This window comes from Ornithodoros turicata, chromosome 4 (assembly GCF_037126465.1).
Source record: "Ornithodoros turicata isolate Travis chromosome 4, ASM3712646v1, whole genome shotgun sequence".
In the NCBI taxonomy this organism is placed as follows: domain Eukaryota; kingdom Metazoa; phylum Arthropoda; class Arachnida; order Ixodida; family Argasidae; genus Ornithodoros; species Ornithodoros turicata.
In genome coordinates, this window is record NC_088204.1 from 15,881,853 (window position 1) to 15,904,637 (window position 22,785).

Below are 22,785 nucleotides of genomic sequence, written 5' to 3' on the forward strand. Positions count from 1 at the left end.
AACCGTACACTGCAGAGTGAAAGGAGACTCATTTTCCCCTGAGATACGTCACAGCCAGTCAATAAAGAGAGAAAAAAAAAATGAAAGAAAGACTTAGAGTCACAGTGTCAAAAATAGATTAACTACCTGCAGACAATCTGCTGAAAAAGAAAGCGCCATCTGCTTCTTTAGCAAATGAGGGCGCCAAAACAGATGAGTCGTCTGCTTATCAATTTCGTCTGCCGCGATGATCTCTATAACGATGTTACCTCCACAAGGGCTCCCTTACTTTCACCGCGGGATCGCGTTGCAGAGCGCTGCTATTTCCGTGCGCCCTGAGTCAGACTTCGGGTCTCTGACGTTGGTCCTCCCCCTCGACGCAACCCAGTTTTTCGGTAACGCCTTCAAAGCCCTGGCGATGAGCATGCTTAGCACTGAAGGGCCACAGTCCGAGAATCTTCCCGTCAAAAAATTGGGGCACGCGGCTAACTTTTACGCTCGAAGCGTGCCAGTGATATGTCACTGTCAGAAACTTGAAGGCACCCCCTCCCCCCTTCGTGATTAAGCACACTGCACTGAAAATATCTGCCCTAGCAATCCTCCCAGCAGAGTCACTCGACACAATGTACAGAGTAAACAATGTGTTTTATTTACAGCAGCAAAGCTTTGCTCAACATACGTATGTACAAACGGAAGAAAAACGATGTAACAAGGTCTTACGCACGTGACTATATTTACATAATTTACAAGAACAAGCCGCTAAAGGGCTCGTTAGTTGACCGTGTGGGGAGGCAGTGTGTCGAACAGTATCTGCTTTGCAGTCTCCGTTAGCGTTTCAGGGAACTGGATATCGAAACTGACTATCAAGTCCCCACGTTTCGAAGTGTCTTTTGGGAAGGGTAGACCCTGTCCTTGTATACGCTTTGCGGTGTTGGGCTTGAGGATGTCCGACGAGTTGAGCATGATGCGTCCTTTCGACAACGTCGGTATCTCGATGCGACATCCGCAGAGCGCCTGGAAAGAAGAAAAGAATGGGCGTCAGGTCACCTGAGTCTTCGACTAATCAGGAAGAAGAGAGGCATGCCATAGCCCTGTGTGCGGCAGGATTTTTTTTTCTTTTCTGAAACTTGTCAAACCTGCTTATTTCAATGAAAATTTACGCGAGCCGTCTCAATCATTTTGCACAATTTTGTTCTTAATCTCGGAGGACGCTCGATTCATAGCCACATTTTAAAGAAACAAACCCCCTCAACATGCTCCGCAAAATGGTCATGGCCTACCCTTATGCTACTGAGCAGACTGCATACAGATGAACTGAACATTTCAAAAATGAAGTTAAGAAACGCTGAATGCAGTACAAAAATTCAACTATGCGGACATGGCATCTTGATACCGATACAAGAATTGTGCACAGCAGTCTACCCACAATGAAAGTTCTCCCATGGGGGTCTATCCACACTCATGGGGGGGGGGGGGGGGGGGGGTCTTGATAAGGGTGGGGGACAACAATTACATTGTAAGCACCACCTCATAGGTGTGGCTCATGCTGCACATGAATGTTGAGTATAATGTCCAGGCAGTATGGACCTGTTCGCACACAGGACTGGAATGGCAGTTAGGATTTCAACTTAGGATCGTGCAAAGGCACCACAGCGCAACGACTTACCTCCTTAAGCGTTATTTTGGCGGTGTAGCGAACATCGGTGCCCTCCCTCTTGAACTGAGGATGTGGTTTGTCCCTGATGATGAACACAATGTCGGCAGGTATCGTTCCGGGCGACTGGTCTCCTTCCCGCTGAAACGTAATTTTTGTCCCCGCCTTCCAGCCGGGCTTCACGTTGATCGTCAACACTTTCTCTTCCCTTCTCGAGGTCTTTCCGTCGGGTCCCACAACCTTTCTGCTGATCTTCATCTTCTTCGTGCAACCTTTCAACACCTCTTCGAGCGTCACGTACAAGTCGTGTTCCACGGGGGGATCTTGTCGCTGCTGCTTCGTCGGACCGCGGCTCCCCGCCGTAAAACTTTGCGACCTAAACGGATTCGCTCCCGGGCGTCCCATAGGTATGCCGAACGGGTCGCCGTCCAGTTCCATTTCGTCGTCGCCTCCGAAGAACATGTTCATGCCACCGGGAGGACCACCGCCGAAGCTTTGAAAGAAGTTCTCGAACGGGTTATCGGTGCCGAAGAACTGCGTGAACGTCGCCCTCGGATCGCCGTGGAAAGTGTATGTGAACGTCTGGCCGGGTCCTCCCATGCCAGAGCCGCCACCGGATCCACCCTTCAGACCTTCTTCGCCAAATTTGTCATAAACATCCCTTTTCTTTTTGTCGCTCAACACCTCGTAGGCCTCGGCGACTTCTTTGAACTTTTCTTCGGCTTCGGGCGTTTTGTTCTTGTCCGGGTGGTACTTTAATGCGAGCTTTCGGTACGCCTTCTTGATGTCGTCATCTGCGGCGTTCCTACTTATGCCAAGTATCTTGTAGTAGTCTTTGCCCATGGTAAACTGGAAAAAAAAAAAAAAAAAAACGTTATGCGAGTCAGTAACTCACGTTTGAAGATCGTAGTGCCGTACTGTCAGGGAAATCTATTGGCGTAAACACAACCTCACCTGCCACTTTCGTTGTAAACTTAAACGATCACCATAAAACAGACTAATTTATGAACTACGCAACCGGGATAACGTGGACAATACCGCTCCCTCCAATTTGTATCTCACAAATGGCGGTTGAACAAACGGGTCACATTGCGAAAACGGAGCCTAATTGGATGGTTTTCAGTATCGTTGCAACCTCTATGATTCTTTATAGGTGTAATAAAAATCTATTTATACAAAGGTCATAATCGAGCACAGCAAGCAACAAACACGAGACGCTTGCAACAGAAATATTCAAACAAAAAACATTTCCGATCTGCGATCTGAGCACTAAAGATTGTGGAAAGATACAAGAATGGCAGCTTACCTGTGTGTAGCTTCAGTGAGAGACTTATCACAGGTATCCTTCAATCACTTAGCAACATCAACTATCTCAGTCTGCGTGCGGTACGTATATATGTATACGCTCACCAGACGAACAAGAAGGTTCTAGATGCGTCGAGAAAAAATGAGAAAATGGTTCGACGTCACAACGACGACAGCGCCAGTGCTGGCGCCTGGTTGTGAGGGATGAAACTCCCTTCGCGACTGCTTGTTTGTTTGTTGCCCATTGAAAAATTGAAAAGCAAGAAAGTTGAAAGTTGGCAATGCTCGCATGGGCTGGCTGGGCCCTGCAAGGTTTCCTCACCGGCGGACATAACATGTCGCATTTATTGCAAAGAAACAGATCGTGAATTCGCCTCCTTTACCAAACCTAAACCTAACCTGGACCCATAGCTGCTTCAGCTGAGAAATTTTGGAACGCACGCGCTGCAGTCCATTTACGTTGCAGATGAGACTCTAGGAAGATATGGCAGCGGCATTACGCACTACTGTGCAAACCAAACAAGCGTACGTGAATTAAGGAAAAGCTAACACGTGAATAATTCTAGAATCGAGAATATGTATTCCTCCTCTCCTTCCTTTAGACCTTTAGGTCCTGGGACTCTCTCACAGTTTGTTATGATAAAAAATTTGCCAACGTCAAAGATGCTGGATGCTGACAAAGTATTTGACCTCCTGCATCATAAGGAAGCATCATCGATATCGTTACAGTTCACCTAGCGTGATGTGCTAGAACTAGAACTACGTACGAGAGGCGAGCGAACAGCGAGCAAGCGTTCGTGATTTTCCTCCTCCGTCTGTAGCCACCAGACATTTCGTTATATACACACGTGCATTGCATTGTAATTTACTTTAACTTCACCTCACGGAACTGCGATAAAGTCCGGCACGATGGACGTAAGTATAATTTATTTGTTACCAGAATTCTTCAGCGGTGTGAAGTTGGAATACCGCCTCAGGGGATGAGGAAAGTACGGCGAGGAAGCTATCGCGTTAAATAATCCCTACCGCATTGCCTGCGAAATTGTCACGCTCACTATGAGTCGGTTTTAAAACAATCACCAGGACGCTTTTCTTCTAGTCTTGACGAGAAGCCTGACATTTCTCTGATGGGGCGCGTTACAAGGGACTAACTGGAATTTCGGGCTCTCTCGAACTTCTGGCGGAACTAATAGGACCAGTACAAGCCGCTCGCGTTTTTTTTTCCCCGCACCGTTACCAGAATCGGAAGACAGGGTTATTATCGTGGAAAACAATGACTCTTTAACTGGCACTAAAAAATTGAGTGTATCTTAATTGAAAACTCTCCGAAGCACTCGTTCGGGTTTCGTCTGCACCGCGAGTTACAGTATGCGGTCGTCGATATGCGCTGCGATACGAAACAGACAATGATCATCGGGTACGCGTAATGCGATATGGAAGGTATGAAAGATGACCCTGAGATATGCAAGTTGTCCACCGTTTTTTCCTCAAAGCGTTTTCCTCCTCGCCGGAAAATGAATTAAACGGCGACGATTTTACCTTGTCGAATATTTTTGCAGGTGGAAGTAGTGCTAGCCGGCTCAAACAAGAGCATTACGAAGCTGCAAGGGGTAAGTAACATGTTATATGCCCCTGCCACACGGCAAACTGAAGGGCATTCCCAGCGAATGACAGTCGCACCGAATGTCATCCGCTTGTATGTCATCGAGCTACACGAAGAAACAGAATGCCATTCGTAAATGATGTCACTGTCGAGAATTAATACACCAGGCCCGAATATATGAAGCATTATACAGGTACATTAGTTACATTTTTTTTTTTTTTTCTCGAAACCAGCGAATCATCAGATTATTTTACAAAATATGGTTTCACCATATGACATGGAACAAATGTCATTCAGTGCAAATGTCATTCGTTGGGAATGACATTAAATTTCCCATGTGACAAGGGTCTAACATCAGAAAATGACTAAATAACATCAATTTGACACGACACCTTGCAGGTCGAAGCGTCGACCACAGTGACAGACATCAAGAAGCTAGTTTTTCGTGCCCGTGAGTAAACCATATAACACATAAGACCAGCAGTACAGTGAAATACTTGACATATACTTTGTTTTGTAGGGCCAAGTCTGTACCCCGATAGGCAGTCGATTAGATCCGAGCCTCGTGAGTTTGCCTTAATGCTCGTCAAGCTAGAAATATTTAACAGCAGGTCTCTCGAATACACAGGTGGGAGATCCCTTAGCGACACGGCCACATTGAAGAGCATAGATTTCAAGTCCGGAGGTACGCTGTACGTCAAGGACCTCGGACCACAGATTGGATGGAAGACGGTAGGCTTTAATTTGGCGCATTTGTATGTTGCCACCATATGAGTGTTTAATTCTAATTGCGTTTTTAGGTGTTCCTGGTGGAGTATTTTGGTCCTCTTGCTCTCTACTTGGTAACATATACCAGACCCTCCCTCTTCTATGGGGCAAACGCAGCTACCCAGCCAGTACACATGGTGGTGCAGTAAGTAGATTTAACACCATGAATAAAAAGAAAACTGGAAAAAAAAAACGCTGAATGTGAAATACGCACACTGCGGTTACAAGTACTGCTTCAAGTGTTGACAATGTGGTATCACAATAATTAAGAGGTGTGAAGGCCCGGAAAAAAATGAAATAAATAAGCGGAAAACAGTTCACACACGAAGCAAATTACTTCTACAGCAAGCCGTCGATCACACGTGTCTATACGACGTGTGATACGATGCATCCCGCAGTCATACAGTAGTTCGGAATACAAGCGAGAGCATATTCTCAATCAATTCCCATTCAACAGCATAGCAGCGGGCTGCTGGACAGTGCACTATGTCAAGAGACTACTCGAAACGCTTTTCGTTCACCGCTTCTCACATGGGACTATGCCAATCATGAACCTCTTCAAGGTAACTAAAAGAAACATCTCATTAATTCTCACTAATTCAAATACTGATCTACAGAACTGCTCATACTATTGGCTGTTTGGCCTCTACATCGGGTATTACGTCAACCATCCACTGTACACTCCACCAGGTAAGCGACTCGCATTATTGTTTGTCATAAAAAACCAAGAGTCAGGAATGTCTATTGATAGCTTTAGCAAGCACATTCCCCTCTTCCTTCACTAACCTTACATTTGCATAAATCCAGCAGCGCAAGAGTAACGTGTAAAGTCGCATGTTTCGGTCAGCTTGAAAAATTCAGCGAAAAATGATTTGGTGCTTGAAAATTCAGCGGTGGGCTGGGGATACGAGGTTCCATCGTTCCCGTGTTTGGTGCATCAAGGAAATTTTATCACCTTTCAGCATTCGGAAAGCTGCAGATCTATGGTGCTCTAGCTGCATTTCTGGTAAGTATGGGCCTGCATACCAATATAGACACAAGCCATCTTTATGATTATTTGAAACGGTTCATTTTTTAGTTTGCCGAGCTGGGCAACCTGAGCATTCACGTCGCCCTTCGAAACCTCCGGCCACCAGGTTTGTTTCCTGGAACCATTTATCGAAGCATAGGAAGTAATCCATCATTCTTTCTTTCCTTCTCTCTCTCTCCCATCAAGGCACAAAGGAAAGGCGCATTCCCAAGCCAACAGCCAACCCCTTCACTTGGTTGTTCAGCCATGTATCCTGTCCAAACTACACTTACGAGGTGTTGGCCTGGGCCTCTTTCTCAACTATGACACAGTGCCTGCCAGGTACAGTACAGCCTTAACGGTTTATCATACACACCATTATGATAGAGTTTGAAGTTCCAATTGAACCTGCGATTAGCTGTATTACGCACCCCTGTCAGACGACAAACCCGAAGGCCTTCGGGGAATTGGCCTTTCCGAAAAATGACCTTCAACAACCCTGTCGGATGGCAGCGTAAATGCTCTTTTTTTATTAAATTGGCTTTTACGCCCAAGAGCCTTTACGATTCAAAACTGCGTACACTCAACAGTATCTGGCAACATCGCTTACTGCAATGCTCAAGTGATAGATAAAAGATCTAAATGTGACAAAAAGAGGCCAAATCCAGATTATAACCATGTCGGCAAGGTTTTGCTAAGATGACAACTTTAGTGCGAGGGTACCAAATTTAACAGAAACGAATTAGATGGTAGAAGGAGCTGGCTACAAGAAGCTCTTGTATAGCTCATCTGACGGGGGCCGTAAAGTCTATTTCAAAATCGAAATGCACTGTCACTTAGAATACTATCTGAAAGGGGTATCGGACATGTTCTGTGAGTTTCATGACGAAATGCTACGAGCATCGTGTAACATGTCTTGAATGGTATACGCAACTTATCAGGGCTGTGCAAATATTTACGAGTAATTGTATACTTGTATCGTATTCGTCTTTGTAATTCCAAAGCAGCACTCGTAAGCCCAGGAACACCAGAATGAGAGAGCATAAAACAAAGTGAGCTCTGTACGAAGACCTGTATACACGTATTACATGCGCATGCTGTATATCGGGATGTTCAGTTCGGCTATATATGTATCCGCTTCTATTGCATTTAGCAGCTATTCACTTCATATTCGGTTTAAAATTGTAGCATATCCTTGAGTCAGAGGAGCCAGAACTATGAATCGGAAGACAAGACACTTGTCATCCCTGTTCATCTTTCCTGTTCCTCGGGTTGTGTTCACACTGGGCAACTTTTCGCAGCAACCAACTTCGCAATATCTGCGTTCACACGTAGCAACTTGGTAGCTCCACTCCAACAACCCACCTTACAGGGTGTGCGTTAGAATCCAACTGATGGTGCCATTATTTTTATTTTTATTTTTGTTTGTTTTTATTATTATTTTGCCAAAAGATGATCATTATCTTAAAAAAATGCCTATGGTTGTGCGGCATTACGCCTGCAGGACTTCGAACCCATGCCAGGTAGCACGAACCTGGCATGAACGAAATCCCCTCACGCCATTGGGAGTCGCGTGTCAATGCTCCCCTCGCCGATTGGCCGGTGCACAAGGAACTGCTGGAATTTTCGCTCAACTTGGTGGAGGTTGCTGGTGTCGGCCGACTACCAGCATCTCCAAAATTGCTCATAGCTGGGAAAAGTTGCCTCGTGTGAATGCGGCCTCAGACTCAAGGACACATTGCCCTCTTCAAGTTCTAGTTTCATGGGTGTTCCTGTTTCAGAGTATTGCGACTACCTCAAAGTATTTGTTTATTTAAAGAGTACCCCTGACAGCCAAAGGCCTAAAGTATAAAACATGACATGCGAGTAAGAGGCTTACAATTTCCACAGATAGTTTTGGAGGTCCAGGGAGTGGTCACATCCCCTCTTTTTTCCTTCCTTCCTTCCTTCCTTTTTTCTTCCTTTCTTCTTTACCATTCCTTCTCCTACTGTGTTCATTAGTATTCTGTGTGCTACATCAGTGCTGTTATCACTTGCAGCTGCACTATTCACAATGGCTGGATTCTATCAGATGGCTGTGTGGGCGCTTGGGAAGCACCGTAACTACAAGAAGGAGTTCCCTGGCTACCCTAAAAATCGCAAGGCTATTGTGCCATTTTTCCTGTGAACAAACTGCATGGACAGTTGTCGAAAAGGGCATGTTGCGGTGGAGCCACATTCCACGCTTCCATCTGTTTTGTGCAAGTTTTCTTGCCATTATCCTCTCACAAGTGCAGTTCTCAGGAGTGTTGTTGGTTTCATGTGAGTGGGCATTGTGTTGTTTTTGGTGATGGTTCATTTGCTGAGGCTGCCTCTAATAAAATGGTCACAATGTTCCTTTTGTATGTCAATGGAACATCCTCTAAAGGTAGCTTACAAAATACGGGGGGAGGCGTGTATAAAAAAGTGAGCCTGGTCATTAGGAGGAGCCTATAAGAGGCTCGACGTCAGTCCAACTCGGTTAGTATTTTGTATGGGAGCCACCGTTACACCAAAATTTGCCTAAAATGGTGAAGCGAGAAGGTGAAGAAAGTGAGGTTGAAGCTTGTTCGTTGGGCTACTGACAGATTGGTAGTCTGTCTGCACCTAAGGCATTTGGTCGAGGTGCACGTTCTCGTTAGCAGCCATTCGTTCTTGGCACAGATATTGAAAGACAACCTGCGCACGCCTGCATCAGCCTACCACCCTAGAGTAGGCTGATCGGTTCTGGGGTTCAACCCCCCCCCACCCGAAATCGCATCTCTCATAGTGCGCCAGAGTTGATTAGACATCATCCTGGCTACAGTCATGACACTGCCCACATAAGGGAGGCAAGCAACGGCAAACCGGTTTTCACCACCACCACCACATCAAGAGCCATTTCCACAACCACTCGCTTTTTGCTCAGTGTCCCCAATTTCTCAACTGTCTGAATACTGCGGATGCTCTGGTCGAAGGATGAACGATTGTGTACTCTTGTAGGTGTTCTTCACAATGGCAGCTGGGGAAAATGCCAACATTAATGAAGTTAGAGAGGGTGACAATGGGTTGAGAGGGTGGCCATGGGTATGCCTGGATTTTACGTGCAGCAACACTTAATTTCTACCTGAGTATCAGATTTCATGGGTGTTTTGCCATGTGTTCTCATGCAAGGCCATGGCACAAATTCTCTATGGGTGGCCACTGCCATGACCTCTGGACAGAGCTGTGCACAGACATGTACTTCAAGAGCCAATGAAAGCTCACAATTCTCTCCATCATCCCCACATGCCATGGGCAATGCTGCTCCGCCCGCTCAATTGTTTTGAAGGTCTGGAGTGTCCTGTTATCCCTTGCTTTCAAGAGCAGCATAATAGGTCCTACCCATACCCACTAGTTCTGGTGCAGTAGAACAGTTTTTTTCTGTCAAGTCATATTAAAGGCGTTCTCCCACAAGAACTATCGTAGTTCACCTCTAGAAGGCAAGAGATCTGCACATCCTTTAAAGTTGGCTTTGCTCTGTTGTTTTGAAACATTGGAGTACAGTCATTACTTTTTTTTTTCTCCTATAACAATTTATTAAACTGTATTGAAATTATTTCACTTTGTATTAGCAAATTAAAGGAGAGAAGGAAGAGAAGACAGGAAGGAGGTTGTAGAGAATAAGTTACTCTGCCAGTGGCGATAGGCGACGCCTCCTGAAAGGAGAGAGATTAAATTTGTACATGCACTGTCAGTAGCATTACTTTACTACTTTTTTTTTACTACTAGTGAGTGAAGCAAGCATTGGTTAAAAGTCTGTGTAAAGCTGTGGTAAAAGGTAGTATGTTGCAAAATTGTTGGAATAACAATAGTGTTGGAAATGGCCTCGAGATTATTCGCAAATGTTGAAGTACAGCAAAATATTGGTAATAATGACAGAGGAGTAAGTGTAATGGAATTTCCAATGCACGAGATTCCCAAAGTAAAAGTGACTAACTGACCAAAATCCACTGTAGCGCTCCCACTATTTTAACACACGTACATTTACCACACATGACAACATCTTTCACCATTGAACATAAATTTCACTCATCCCAACGTCACATCATGATCCAGTGCTCATTCTCAACTAAATGTAAGCTTGCATGTCTATGTAAAGGATTCATCCCCACATGACTGTTGTAGAAGCAACAATAGACATTGTCCTCGGGAGTCTTGGGTCTTCCGTAATGTTCCTCAAGCATGAATTCAAACAAAGCTGCAAATTAAAAGGGCACTGAAGTGTAAAGTGCAGGTTCTTTCGCTCATAAGTCAAGGTGACTGCAACTCTAATTCTTTTTTTTTTTTTTTTTCACTCCAGTGCCTCTTTATCCACTTAAACAGTAACATTATTTTGCCAGTGGGCATTTTGTCATCCCTGATACGGATGCTCAACATTTCTGCCACAATTTTTGCAACAGTGCAAACTGGGATTCTAATTGAGAAAAATTATGCAACTTTCGTGGATATTTTCTACGCACGGCTCGAGCTGTACATGCAAGGAGACAAGCAGAAACAGTAACTTACGAGAGAAACCCAAAGCTGGACATCACCCCTCTGGGGTTTCTACTCTGGGCACCCGCTGCAGCAGTTCCTGAAATCATTAGCTACATTATGACATTTTCAAACTCATTGTCAGTGTCCTACCTTCAAGGTTCTGAACTCCCCCTTGGGCACCCTGAACCAGGAATGCACTCCAGTATTCTGATGGAAGAGTCAGCAAACACTTCATCACCTGCAAACAGTCACTGTGGAATGAGAATGGCTGACTCGTCACTCGTCCCACACGCCCAGTTTCGACCCCCCCCCCCCCCCAAAAAAAAGACATGTCTGAAAGCATACCTGGGTAAATTACTTCTAATATGTAATTAAATTACATTAAGCATTACTCCAGTTAGAATTAAATTAAATTACATTACTCATTACTGCAATTGAAATGTAATGCAATTACATCACAATTACTACGAAAAAGTAATGACATTACTAAGTCATTACTGCGAGCTTAATCACACACTTCTATTTGTCTCTTCTACATGTCAGGGTGCCACGTATGACGTATCGTTCCACACTGTAGAGACGAAGATGACACAATGTATCGCGGCAACAGGAAGACTGTCTGGAGGATGGGGCCCGCAAACAATGATTATCCTATGCCACAAACCGTTAAACTGAACACTCGATTCTTTTGTAAAAAGTAATGAGTAATGATGAAAGATGAAAGCCACTGAAAAGGTTAGCCAGCTGTAGGACTCGAACCCACATCTTCTGTTCCAGCCTCAGAACATCATTTCTCTCATAATGAGTAATGTCATTTAAAAAATTACTGCCCAAATGTAATTAAATTACATTACAAATTACATAATGTCAAAGTAATGCATTACATTACAAATTACCAGAAAAAGTAATTCATTACTGTAATTTCATTACAGTAATGACATTACCACCCAGGTATGTCCGAAAGGCACCAGATATGGGTGTCGCACACCCCTTAGGGGCAGTGGCATAAATGGAAAATACAACTGCGACCAACTGTGTGTCACACATCCTAATGAGCTCTTCAAATGAGTGCAAGTAGTAGCGTAAAGCATAAGCAAGCTGTAATACACCGAGAGTGAACACTAACATAGTCTCGTAGATATGCACTCGATACACGTGATCAAGTGCCTTGAAACTCACAAGAATTTGCTTCTCTTTCTGAATGTCTTGTTCATCTGGTCCACGTTGAACTGAGGAGGACCCAACTATTACTGGTCCAAACGTCCTCGCCAGGCAGTCCACCATGTATTCCAATTTAGAATTACTGACGACTCCCTGTAGACGGCTAATGAGCAGTGCCAATGTGTCCTGACTAGGCTGGGGCAGCTTGGAAATTGCGTGTCGTACTTTCTGCAGCTGGTCACTGGCGTCGTGCATACCTGCACCACACCACCACAAAACAAAAACAGTTTTATTATTATTATTATTATGGGTTGCACATAGGGTTGCCACCAGGCCGGTATTATACCGGCACGGCCGGTTATTTGCTGCCTCTGCCGGTTGCCGGTAGGAAGGTGATACCGGCAGCCTTTTGCCGGTATTTGTGGCTCAAGACCTTAAATAAGGGCTTTTACGGGGTTTTTCCTTCAACATTCCACTACAGCTTGAATAAATCTGGAGCACAGACCAAACTCCGCAGTCACCAGTCGTTTTCTTAGTTATTCATTATTATTATTATTCATTGTTATTATTATTATTATCATCATTGTTATTCATTACGTCTTGTGTTCGGAGGGTACAAGAACAGTGGTTGTGCAAAGCTGTTGGTGGTTGTGTCAAGCCAGCTAGAACGTTCCTCACCCATTTTCCCTTTCCTCCTTTCCCCTCTATTCCACCTGCTCTCCCTCAGCCGGTATTTTTCACTCTGAAAGGTGGCAACCCTAGTCGCACAGCCAGGAAAATGCTCGGCATACCTGCGGCACAAACGACGTCCTCCCACAGAGAGCCAGGAATCAAGGTTTCATTGAGGGAATTTAGAAAGCCCCTGATCATAGAACAAATGACTGGAATCTCAACAGATACCTGAGGAAGTGAGCAACACATTGACAGCAATCAAGAGTGATGCAGACCTTTGCAATAAACTATAGCCACTAGTTTTCTATATCCATAGGGTTCCTGGTTTTCAGTGCTAAATTTTTCGGACATTCGGTGACTATTTCGTCCACTAGGAATCGGCGGCATTCAGTGGTAATATTTTGAGATGTGAAGACACTCGGTGGAAACCGGCTAGAAACGATACGGGAGTTTCCCATGCACTTGAACCAACACTTTATTTCCATATGTTAAAACCGGGACTTGTTATGAAAGAACTGTGAGGTATACATGTTAAGCGATGCAGGTGACATAGCACACCGCTCTTTTCGCTATAAGAACGTTGAATTCGAACAGACCTGATTGTAACGGGTCTAGTTCTTGACTATCTGGCAACATTCAGACCCTGTCTGAGGCTATACACAAAATATTTGCTCTTTCAAGAATGACCTTATGTCCCCTGTCTTTTGCCAAGCAGTTCAGCACCAAGGGACAGCAAATGATATTGAGACATTTGAACCCCTGATTTCAATGACTATCGGTGAATAATTATTTCTACCGAACTTGAAAAAAATTTACCAGCGTACGTTTATCGGTGCTCTTCGGTAGATACCGAAGACCGGGAACTCTATATATCCACTAGTCTATTACAGGGAACACCACGTAACAAAGATGGCAAAATTCAGGTTCTATGTCTGTGATCAATTGATTGTAATCAATCAATTGCGTGATCAATTCATGTGATAATGTGTGGAAGATTAAAAAAAGAGTTCCTTGCATTTCAGGTGAACATGAGCAAGAGAGCTATGGTGCAGGCAAACTCGTACATTGCAAAACAAGGAAACCTGAGACACTGAGCAAAAAGGAACACAGCGCAACATGTTCTCGTGTTGTGTGGTGTTCCTTTTTGCTCCATGTCTCAGGTGTCCCCGTTTTGGAACATGAGCAAGTTCGTTTTTCGGGTTTTGCCCCAAGTGAAGCCAGTGTAAATCTGAGGAAATGGATTTTTATTGTGTTGGACTTTTCTAAAACTTTAGGCTCTAATTGAACTTGATACAAGTGTGGCCATTCCAAGCACTATATTTGCCTCTCCAACTACCTATAGAGGCGCTCACATCGTCCTCGAGATGGCGGAGAAAAGAATGATTGCCGATGAATAAATTGCCCTGCTTCATGCCTTCTCACATGAGACACGCTTCAAAACTTGTACAAATAACATAACTCGCGCGTCATCTCCTGGTGTTATCGTTGTTTTTGTTCACGCCGCTCCCGTGATAGTCTCTTTTTCCTCTTCCCCTTCTCGACATTGAATATTCTTATCCGCAGTATTTTTGCACTGCGGAATTGAGCAGTGCTGTTGCTGCTTGAGTTCTGTAAGCCAGGAAACTCCCATCGCACAGAAAGGGAAGTTGTGGCAGTTTCGGGTCAGCACGAGATATACCTATCGTCTGCTGTTACTAGCATTCATAGAGTGCTTCTCCTGGAGTCCGCTAGGTGACTGTCACGAGGTCCGGCGGGGGTGCTCCGTTTGGTTAGCCAGGCGATTCTCACAGGGGAATATCGGGACTAATTCCGCGACATGTACTTTGGACCTGTGCGATTCACCCGAAGCACACCCTATCTCGTAAGCAAGAACACAGAAGAAAGAAGTTGGACCGCCAATGCGTACCTTGCGGCACGTGTGAATACGAGAATGTGAAATGAGGGGAGTCGCTCAGAAGACTTGGTGGGGACATGTAGCTTGTTCGATTCCGTCTTACGCGGGTGGCGCAGACCGGGACTTTGGTGACTGCGGAAAGCAGGGGCGGTCAGTGTCGGTAGTTAACGGTGGCCTCACGTATCCACGAGCGACAACGACGGGTGTCGCGGCGAAGAAGTCGTCGCACTACAACACAACAGTCAACGAGGGCTTTGTGAGTGTTTGCGTGTACGTGTGTTGTCCACCAACAGAACATCGACCCAACAAGGACCCTACCCTTCCGAGCTCCAGGACCCTCAGCCGGCACCAGCTAAGACTTTGTTTCTTTGTTGCCTGTCTTACCTCTTTGTAACCGGTTGCTCAAAATGCAGAACGTATCATTTTGTAACATGCGTGGTATTCTATATGCATTGGTTAGTTTATTCGTTTAAAAGCCTCGCTGTTTCTCAAGTAAATATTTGTTTTGTTTAAGCTACATTGTCTTCGTGACTCCCCTCATTTCACATTCTCGTATTCACACGTGCCGCAAGGTACGCATTGGCGGTCCAACTTCTTTCTTCTGTGTTCTTGCTTACGAGATAGGGTGTGCTTCGGGTGAATCGCACAGGTCCAAAGTACATGTCGCGGAATTAGTCCCGATATTCCCCTGTGAGAATCGCCTGGCTAACCAAACGGAGCACCCCCGCCGGACCTCGTGACAGTGACGAGCAGCCAGCTGGAGAGGCGAATGGCTAGCATATTACGTAGTGCATTGCTTAGTTTTGTAATTAATTTTGTGAGCCCCTCTCGACCAGCAACTGTGCACGCTTGTCATTCCCTGTTCACCCGTGGTGTACTTCACGACACCTCTGAAGTACTCCAACAAATGGAGCTGTGTACGGTAATATGGAGCCTGTCATGCTGGTGTACTCCATCCTATGGCCATGTGGACAGCACACACTTACCAAAGCGGGCACCCTTCTTCTCTGCAAGAACTGTTCCAGAAGCTTTTCAGAATGCTTCTGCTGATCTGCAGATATGTAAAGGTCATCTTCCTCAAGGCCTCGGCGTTCCACTTCCGCTAGGCAAGCGGTTAGCAACTCGGGCACCATTGGTGACGTAGGTGATGCAAAATCTGCCAGTCTTAGCTGAATGTTGTTCCGTGAGGGATTTGCTGCCACAGGGACACATATCTTTGGTGCCTGATGAGATCCAAAACACACACGTACGTAAAGGACAAAAGCGTGAGTGAGAAAGGACGTCTGCTCACGTTAGCTTTGCACTCGGGATGGCAGGCCAGTCTACACACGGGACACCTGAGAGCAGGCTTGTAGAAACGAATGCGTTTCCCGCACACTTTGCAGTTGTCAGGTTTTATGGCAGTCTTTGCGATGAAGCTGTGCAGCTTGTCCGATTTAGGTCCTCCTTCCATGAAAATTGGAGTGCTTCTTTTCGACGCAGTCAGCTTGGCGACCTCTACCTCAAATCCTGCTGCATCCTCTGGGTCGTCATCAGTGTCGCTCTTCTCAAAACCTTCATTGTTATTGCCGTTGTCACCACCACCGGTGTCACCTAAACATATTAAAACGGAATAAATATTGCAGAGTATTTAAAGCTGGACGTGAAAGTGGAGTGAATTTGATCACAAGGTATACCAGTGTGCAGTGCTTCCGTGACTGGTGGCAAAGGGTATACTGAATTACTTGCGATGTGCTTCCCCTGGGAAGGCACCGCATTTGTAGCTTCTACACGCGATGTTGCTTGTATGCGCCTGTCCTCTGAAATGGTCACCGTTGTTGTGGCTATCACACCAGGGCTGCACTGACTGTCGCTACAAGAGTGTGACGAGATATTTCCCTGCGGACATTGATGAACAGTTAGCTGCCTGTTGCTGTTGCATTGTCCTTACAAAGCGCTTGCAACAGGCAAATGCGAATGCTCAATGCTCGAGCAATGCGAATGCTCAATGCTCGAGCAATGCGAAGCGAAATGCTCGATGACTCCATTTACATGACGCACTCTCTGCATCGGGCACTACACTCCAAGATCAGCATCACTGCGCTTCAGGGAGCACCTCTGGTGGGATTGGGTGGGAATGCGGAGGTGGGTTAGAAAATCGACTATCCTTGCATTTGCTGACCAAGAGCGAGCGAGGCTCCGCCTCCTGGATGCGGGCCAATAGGAGGACGCGGAGGGCAGGCACTTCCCAAGCCTCTGCTCTCGCCTAAGAGAGCACAGCGTTACCGTTGTTTCACGTATCCGTTGTTTCCTTCTGCCATGGCGCACCAATCCGACGAACTGCTTCGCCGTCCATTAACCAGCAGCTGGACGCTGTTCTGCCTGCTGCAAGGCTTCTGCCACGGAGCACTAATGTAACCAACGGTTTCGCAGTCCGTTAGCGCACGTGCGACTCCCGCTTGGCCTCGTGTTGATGGATGGCAAAGCCGTTGGTTAGATCGGCGCGCCATGGCAGAAGCCTTGCGGCAGGCAAAATAGCGGTAGCTGCACTCCTGTCTAAGCCTCGTTCAGCCGTTGGTTAGATTCGTGCGCCATGGCTGAAGCCTTGCGACACGCCAAACAACAGTAACGCTGCACCATCTCTTATGTGAGAGCAGAGGCTTGGGAAGTGCCTGCCCTCCGCGTCCTCCTATTGGCTGGCATCCAGGAGGCGGAGCCTCCCTAGCTCTTGGTCAGCAAATGCAAGGATAGTAGAGTACTCCGGGGCACTTACAGCATTTAAATGTATCATCAAGCAGTTCACACATATATAATGAGTTGACTCAAAAGTGAAAGCACTGGGGACTGTCGCGTCGCAGTTTTCGTGTCAGTCCCACTCCCAGCCTTTTAGAAAATCAGAACTGAAAACTGAGGGCAACACTGTGCCAAAGTGTAGGCACTAACTTGGCACTGCCCATCAAGTATGGCAGCAAAACAACATTGCATGCGCATAACACTGTATCTGTTGCAGCAATGTCTACAGTACACCACATTGTTAAAGGGGTACTAAAATGCAAAAACAACTTGCTCTCAAATGAAAGTCTGTGTTTCAATTACTGCAATTCAAACAAAATTAGTTGACACAACGCTACCGTTTAGAAGAACACAATGGAAACACAGCTGTCTTTGGCGGCATCAAATGAGATCCCCACGAGACAAAGATTGGCGGCATCCAATGAGACAGCAGGAGAAGCGTGCGCATACCTATCGTGGGCGCGTGGATTGGGAACGGGTCTGATCGTAGTGTTCCATGTATATGCGTGGCATGATGCGCACTGCTTCATGTTTCAATACCGATTCACTGAATTGTGGCCCATAACAGTTCTCGTGAATGTTCCAAGGACAACATTTATCCTCACATCCTTCAAACAATGACGTCAGTCCGCTTCGCAACGCGCACTATGTTTTTCACCGGGACTGCTCCATAGCGTGGCATGCACAGCATGGACTGAGAAACACCGATGCATGAGCTGAAACGCCGTTCACTGCCTAGCGCCGAAGCAAGAAAGACAGAGTCCGGTATAATTTTGATGGTAGCTTCGTAACGGAATCAAAGTTTTGAAGTATGATGACAAGTACAAAATTAACATCGTGTAACGTAATTTGAAGTAAACTTGTTTTTGCATTTTAGTGTCCCTTTAAGTTTCTATGATCATCGAGAGCACCTCTCTCTGCAGTTCATATTGTATTTGCTTGCCCGTAACCATATACTTGGTAATTACTTTCTGTCCAGAGGGTATTGTCTAGAACCACTTTTACAAATATGTTCCTCTATGAATAGATGTGGATTAGCTCCAGAAGCCCATGAATGAGCATTGTGGCACGCGGAGCACTGGCGTTTATCTCCCTTTGGGGACTCGAGGAACTTTTACTGGGGTCAAATTTGCCATCTCTAGGAGACGCATTTCCTCCAAGCCCTTTCTTGTGTTTGTATACATTTCCCCCTGAGCCATTAATGGGTTTTGGATTTGTAACATTGCTTATTTGTGACATTGCTTATTTGTGACAATTATATAATTCCGAGAACTGTCTTTTGTAATTTGCTTGCTTCAGGATTGGAGCATTTTGGAGAACCTCTGTAACGGACAAATCCTCAGGGCTGAGAAGTGAGAATTTGATTTTGCTCGTGTACTTTGTGAACATCACCCTGATTTTAAACAAAAAGCCCATGCTGAAGGATCAGCTTTTTGGACTTCCCCGTTGGAAGCAGTCTTGCTGTACGTAATTATACATAGATGTAAACGAACTTCTTCTGCTGCGACCTGGATTGGCCTGGCTCTCTCAGCGGACCGGACTCGTCCTAACACCACCTTTCACGACAACTCTTTTCCCCGGGATCCGAGGAAGGAGTTGACTCGCATGAAAACTGAAGTCACAACAAAAAAATTGATACACGAGTGCCAGTGTTGCCCGCTAAAATGGGTGTCTCACACACCACGTGTCGACCTGACTGACTTTATCACTCAACGACACATAAATGTGGTCATTGTTATGGGCATGTTGTACACGCCCTCCATACAACATGCACTGTTGTCTCCGGTAGCAAAGAGCATCTAGATAGCATAGCGCTTGTTTCCTGCCGTATGAAATCACCTGCATAGCACTTCCTCCTGGAGAATGAGCAGTACCACAATTTTGTTCTGTGGCCGTAGAAGGCCAACGTCCTTGACCGTACGAATGCAGTCCACCAGGACTGGATGTCCCAGATTGGACAGAAAACTTGTCTGTTCCATTGTCTGTTCCAAGAGAAGGTGAGAGGACGGAACCAACGGATTGGTCCCGTATATCACGCTGCTGATGATGCCTGTGGAATTATGGGTCTACGCTATGATTTGCTGAGGACATCGTTCAAACTTAATGCTTCTCAATATATGTCAGTTCACACGCCAAGCAAAATGAAGTTTGACAATAGGTTGCTGCGGGAAAAAAAAAAAGAAAAGGTATCACGGCTCCTTTGAGTGCAGCTGATTAGTAGTGTGAGTGTAGCTGAAAGTTACGAATAGCATCAACATTATATTAAAGTTTTACTTATCTGTTGAAAATCCAATTTCATTAAGCTTTACTTTTTACTCGTACTCTGTTGTAGTTATAACTGAATAACATTACTGGTTAAAACAGCTTAAACATAAACACATTACCTGTTTTGTCTTTCATTGAGGTGCCCGAGGACATAAGCAGCATTGTCGTCCTTATTATTCCGATAGTCCAGGTTTGTGTTCAATATAAACTCTTTTATCAGCTGCACTTGTCTGGTCTAAGCGTAAAAGAAGAACTGCTCTTATCATATCCGTTATCACAACTTTCAAGTGGTACAGCTCGAAGCACAGTTTTAACATGAACGCACCTCCGACCTGCGGAGCGGGAAGAGAGCCACCCTAACGGCGCTTACAAGAAATAAAGGGAAAGAGTGTTTCGACTGTCCCACTTGTGCTGCAAGGGTGTCCGCCATGGGCTGTTGACTTAGCATCGCATTACCGTCAGCCGTTGTTATCATTGCGACGTTTGTTTGGTTTTGCGGCGATTATGTAGAGATGTATGCTGGCCGATATCGCAAGGGTGCAATGGTAATGCAATGCCGAGTCAACAGTTCATGGCAAGGTGGACACCCCCGCAGCACAAGTGGGACAGTCTTTCCCTTCATTACGCCTAGGCGCCGCTAGGGTGGCTCTCTTCCCGCTCCGCAGGCCGGAGGCGCATTCAAGTAAACTGTGCTTCGAGCTGTATATGCTGCCCCTGTAGCAAAACGCTGTAAAGGCACTACTCAATGTTACTAAATTTTTGTGTCTGTCAGTGCTGAAGAATTTACATCCGTCTGCACATTTATGTGAGCGACAGTTTCACGCAATGTTCTGGAATTAAACTGATAAATTAATTTGGTTTAATAAGGTTGAAACTGGCCTGTTTGGTGAAGCATGATACAAGCGATAAAAACCGTCAGTGCAGTGGGGATGAGAAGGGACGACACAGATGAAGCACTGAAGCCTTCTCATACTTCCCTGCACTGAGGGTTCTTATCGCTATTCGCTCCGAGATCGACCTATAGGGGTCGAAACTGTCAAAAAGCGATAAAAACCGGGCTGTTTGGTGGTACATCTAAAAGCGATAAAACCCCGGTGCAGGAGGCAGTTTCTGTGTTGTCTCTTTGTGTCCCCTGCACCGGGGTTTTATCGCTTTTAGAAACTGTCACTTTTCTAGTGTGGATAACACGTGGGCCGATGTTCGGAATTGATTTTTTCCCCCGTAATTCTTGTGTATAGCCACCGAAAGACCACTGGTACGATACTGTTCGGTTCCCCAATGCTCCACCTTCTGCAGTAAACGCTTAATAAACGTGTAAAAGCAGACGACATGTCCACACAATGGTAGTTCATCGTTTCTCCGCAACGCGTCGACACTGTTCAATCTCAGAGCGAATTAGTGATTTGGGGGGGGTTCAACCTCCTCCCCCTTGAAATCCTACCTTTGTCCGCAAATGCACTATGCAGTGCATTTGGGAAAGAGAAAACATGCGTGAAACACTCTTCCCCATGTGAAATTCCCTCAGAACCCCTCCCAAAATATTTTTGTACAGTACTACCTCCAACTGCGCCTCCGATGGCATGAAGTGAGAAAAAGGACGAACGACATCGAGGAGTTAAGCGGAGAGTCAACAATCTCGAAAAGTCATTTCGCTTTTCTGGCAACGAATACTTCAGAAAAGAGAAGGCCGAGTAGCACAAGGGAACGGCAACAGACCTTTGCCTGAAGCTCTTTCTCGCAACGTTCGCTCCTTTTCTTTTCTTCTTCCACTATACATCTGTAAAAAAAAATGTGTTTGAAAGAGAACGAATGTGGAAGGAACTAGTCACAGTGCATTCAGACAAGCGTAGCTCCCTAGAATACTCCAGCGGAAGATGCGCGAGACGTCATTTCTTTCTGCTGCCATGTGAGCTCGAGCGTAACGTCATCTATCTTCATATGCTCTTCTAACCATGGGAAATATCCTGTGGGTCAGCCACAAGATACTGCATAGCACACAACAGGGCCGATGGTTGCAGCTAGTGTACGCCACTTCCAATATTACTGCGTGAGCAGTTTTTTTTTTTGCTTTTTCTTCGACTAGAATATTCTGTGTGGATGTAGTTCGTATGAATACAAGGCCATTTGCCCATCTCCTACCTCGTGTACTCTAGTTCAGTCTCCAGCTCACAAACAGTGTTACGGAGTTGCTCATTTTCGTGCTGGAGCTCATCGATCCTGCGTTGCTGTGTCCCGAGTTGTTTCCTGTGGGCATCTTGGTTCTTAACGAACGAAAGGAAATCTGCAGCAGCAAGTTAAGCACATGCGAAGTTTGTTCTTACAACTTTACAAAATGCGTTGTCGGGCTAGTTGGTGCATATCTGGGTGCGCGGGGATTGTACTAAACCGAGACGATCACACAAGAAAGAGGGGTGGACAGGACGTCCTGCCTCCTCTCTTGTGTGTGATCGTGTCAGTTTAGCGCAATGCCTATGCACACTTATTGATGTGCTGTTGTGTGTTGTTGCATAATGGGACGGAACTTGGTCCGGAGAATTACCTGTAGTGACGTCGAAATCCTTCCTGCTCAAGCGGCAGAAGTCGTCAAACTGTGCCACAACTGAAAGGGGCTGCTTCAAACTGCTCATGCTGTGCTAGAAGAGAAGTGATGCCACCACAGATAATGATGTTTTTACAAAGGTGCGTGGTAAATAGCAGATGGCACTGCATCGTGCTCCCTGTCAGGGTGTTATTGGTATATATATGTATATATATATATATATATATATATACATATATTGGTATCTACTCCCATCTGTGAATATCCACACCCACTACACCCCCCTAACACATATTTGGCGACATCCCTTTTTTCATGTGCACCCCATATATTGTTCCAGCTTTAGACACATTTCGGCAATTTTGACTCTTCTTTTAGGTCAAACTACAGAGTGCCTACTGCACAAGCCCACATCACTGCTGCGTAACGTGTAACGTGCAGTGTAACGTACGTTGGACTGAAGCACATATGAAATCTGTTCTCATTGTTGAGAGATATGTCCAATACAAAAAAAAATCACTCACATCGTCTATCGAGGACGTTTTACCGGTTGTACGTAAAAGAGCACTTTCGGATAACACATCGAGACTCGAAACGCAGAAACAGAACGCGCGCACTCGGACACTCTCGTACCAGGGCAATGCGCGGT

At 45.6% G+C, this 22,785-nt stretch overlaps 3 protein-coding genes across 4 annotated transcripts; 1 reads left to right on the forward strand and 2 right to left on the reverse strand.

The window, feature by feature from the left end:
* Positions 1–605: 605 nt before the first annotated feature.
* Positions 606–3,130, reverse strand: LOC135391184 (dnaJ protein homolog 1-like). 2 transcript variants are annotated; one of them, XM_064621323.1, is made up of 3 exons: positions 2,940–3,130; positions 1,646–2,482; positions 606–993 (listed from the first exon to the last, which is right to left on the reverse strand). In XM_064621323.1, the coding sequence occupies exons 2-3, from the start codon at positions 2,474–2,476 to the stop codon at positions 751–753; spliced, it is 1,074 nt and encodes a 357-aa protein (XP_064477393.1). In that variant the 5' UTR covers positions 2,477–2,482; positions 2,940–3,130; the 3' UTR covers positions 606–750. The 2 variants fall into 2 exon arrangements, with proteins under 2 accessions (XP_064477393.1, XP_064477394.1); XM_064621324.1 differs by lacking the exon at positions 2,940–3,130 and adding an exon at positions 2,588–2,702.
* A 555-nt stretch (positions 3,131–3,685) lies between these two features.
* LOC135391185 (probable very-long-chain enoyl-CoA reductase art-1) lies at positions 3,686–8,693 on the forward strand. Its single transcript, XM_064621325.1, has 12 exons — positions 3,686–3,853; positions 4,498–4,548; positions 4,941–4,992; positions 5,062–5,106; positions 5,170–5,273; positions 5,342–5,454; positions 5,767–5,872; positions 5,927–5,999; positions 6,272–6,315; positions 6,388–6,445; positions 6,526–6,660; positions 8,358–8,693. The coding sequence occupies exons 1-12, from the start codon at positions 3,848–3,850 to the stop codon at positions 8,483–8,485; spliced, it is 915 nt and encodes a 304-aa protein (XP_064477395.1). The 5' UTR covers positions 3,686–3,847; the 3' UTR covers positions 8,486–8,693.
* A 1,192-nt stretch (positions 8,694–9,885) lies between these two features.
* On the reverse strand, positions 9,886–22,780 carry LOC135391186 (rac GTPase-activating protein 1-like). The gene is made up of 14 exons (XM_064621326.1): positions 22,661–22,780; positions 22,137–22,230; positions 21,737–21,878; positions 21,314–21,374; positions 19,717–19,832; positions 19,172–19,382; positions 16,237–16,438; positions 15,852–16,153; positions 15,547–15,783; positions 12,786–12,894; positions 12,013–12,251; positions 10,984–11,071; positions 10,864–10,930; positions 9,886–10,013 (listed from the first exon to the last, which is right to left on the reverse strand). The coding sequence occupies exons 2-14, from the start codon at positions 22,222–22,224 to the stop codon at positions 9,983–9,985; spliced, it is 1,893 nt and encodes a 630-aa protein (XP_064477396.1). The 5' UTR covers positions 22,225–22,230; positions 22,661–22,780; the 3' UTR covers positions 9,886–9,982.
* Between the last annotated feature and the right edge of the window lie 5 nt (positions 22,781–22,785).

Coding starts and splice junctions, on each gene's coding strand:
- LOC135391184 (XM_064621323.1), bottom strand. CDS start 2,476: ATGGGCAAAGACTACTACAAGATACTTGGCATAAGTAGGAACGCCGCA. Junction 994..1,645: donor CCAAAATAACGCTTAAGGAG/GTAAGTCGTTGC, acceptor TCTTCTTTCCAG/GCGCTCTGCGGATGTCGCAT.
- LOC135391185 (XM_064621325.1), top strand. Junction 4,993..5,061: donor GAAGCTAGTTTTTCGTGCCC/GTGAGTAAACCA, acceptor TTTGTTTTGTAG/GGCCAAGTCTGTACCCCGAT. Junction 5,107..5,169: donor GTCGATTAGATCCGAGCCTC/GTGAGTTTGCCT, acceptor TCGAATACACAG/GTGGGAGATCCCTTAGCGAC.
- LOC135391186 (XM_064621326.1), bottom strand. CDS start 22,224: ATGAGCAGTTTGAAGCAGCCCCTTTCAGTTGTGGCACAGTTTGACGAC. Junction 21,879..22,136: donor GGATTTCGACGTCACTACAG/GTAATTCTCCGG, acceptor TTGCTGCTGCAG/ATTTCCTTTCGTTCGTTAAG. Junction 11,072..12,012: donor AGAAAGAGAAGCAAATTCTT/GTGAGTTTCAAG, acceptor GACTGTTTGCAG/GTGATGAAGTGTTTGCTGAC.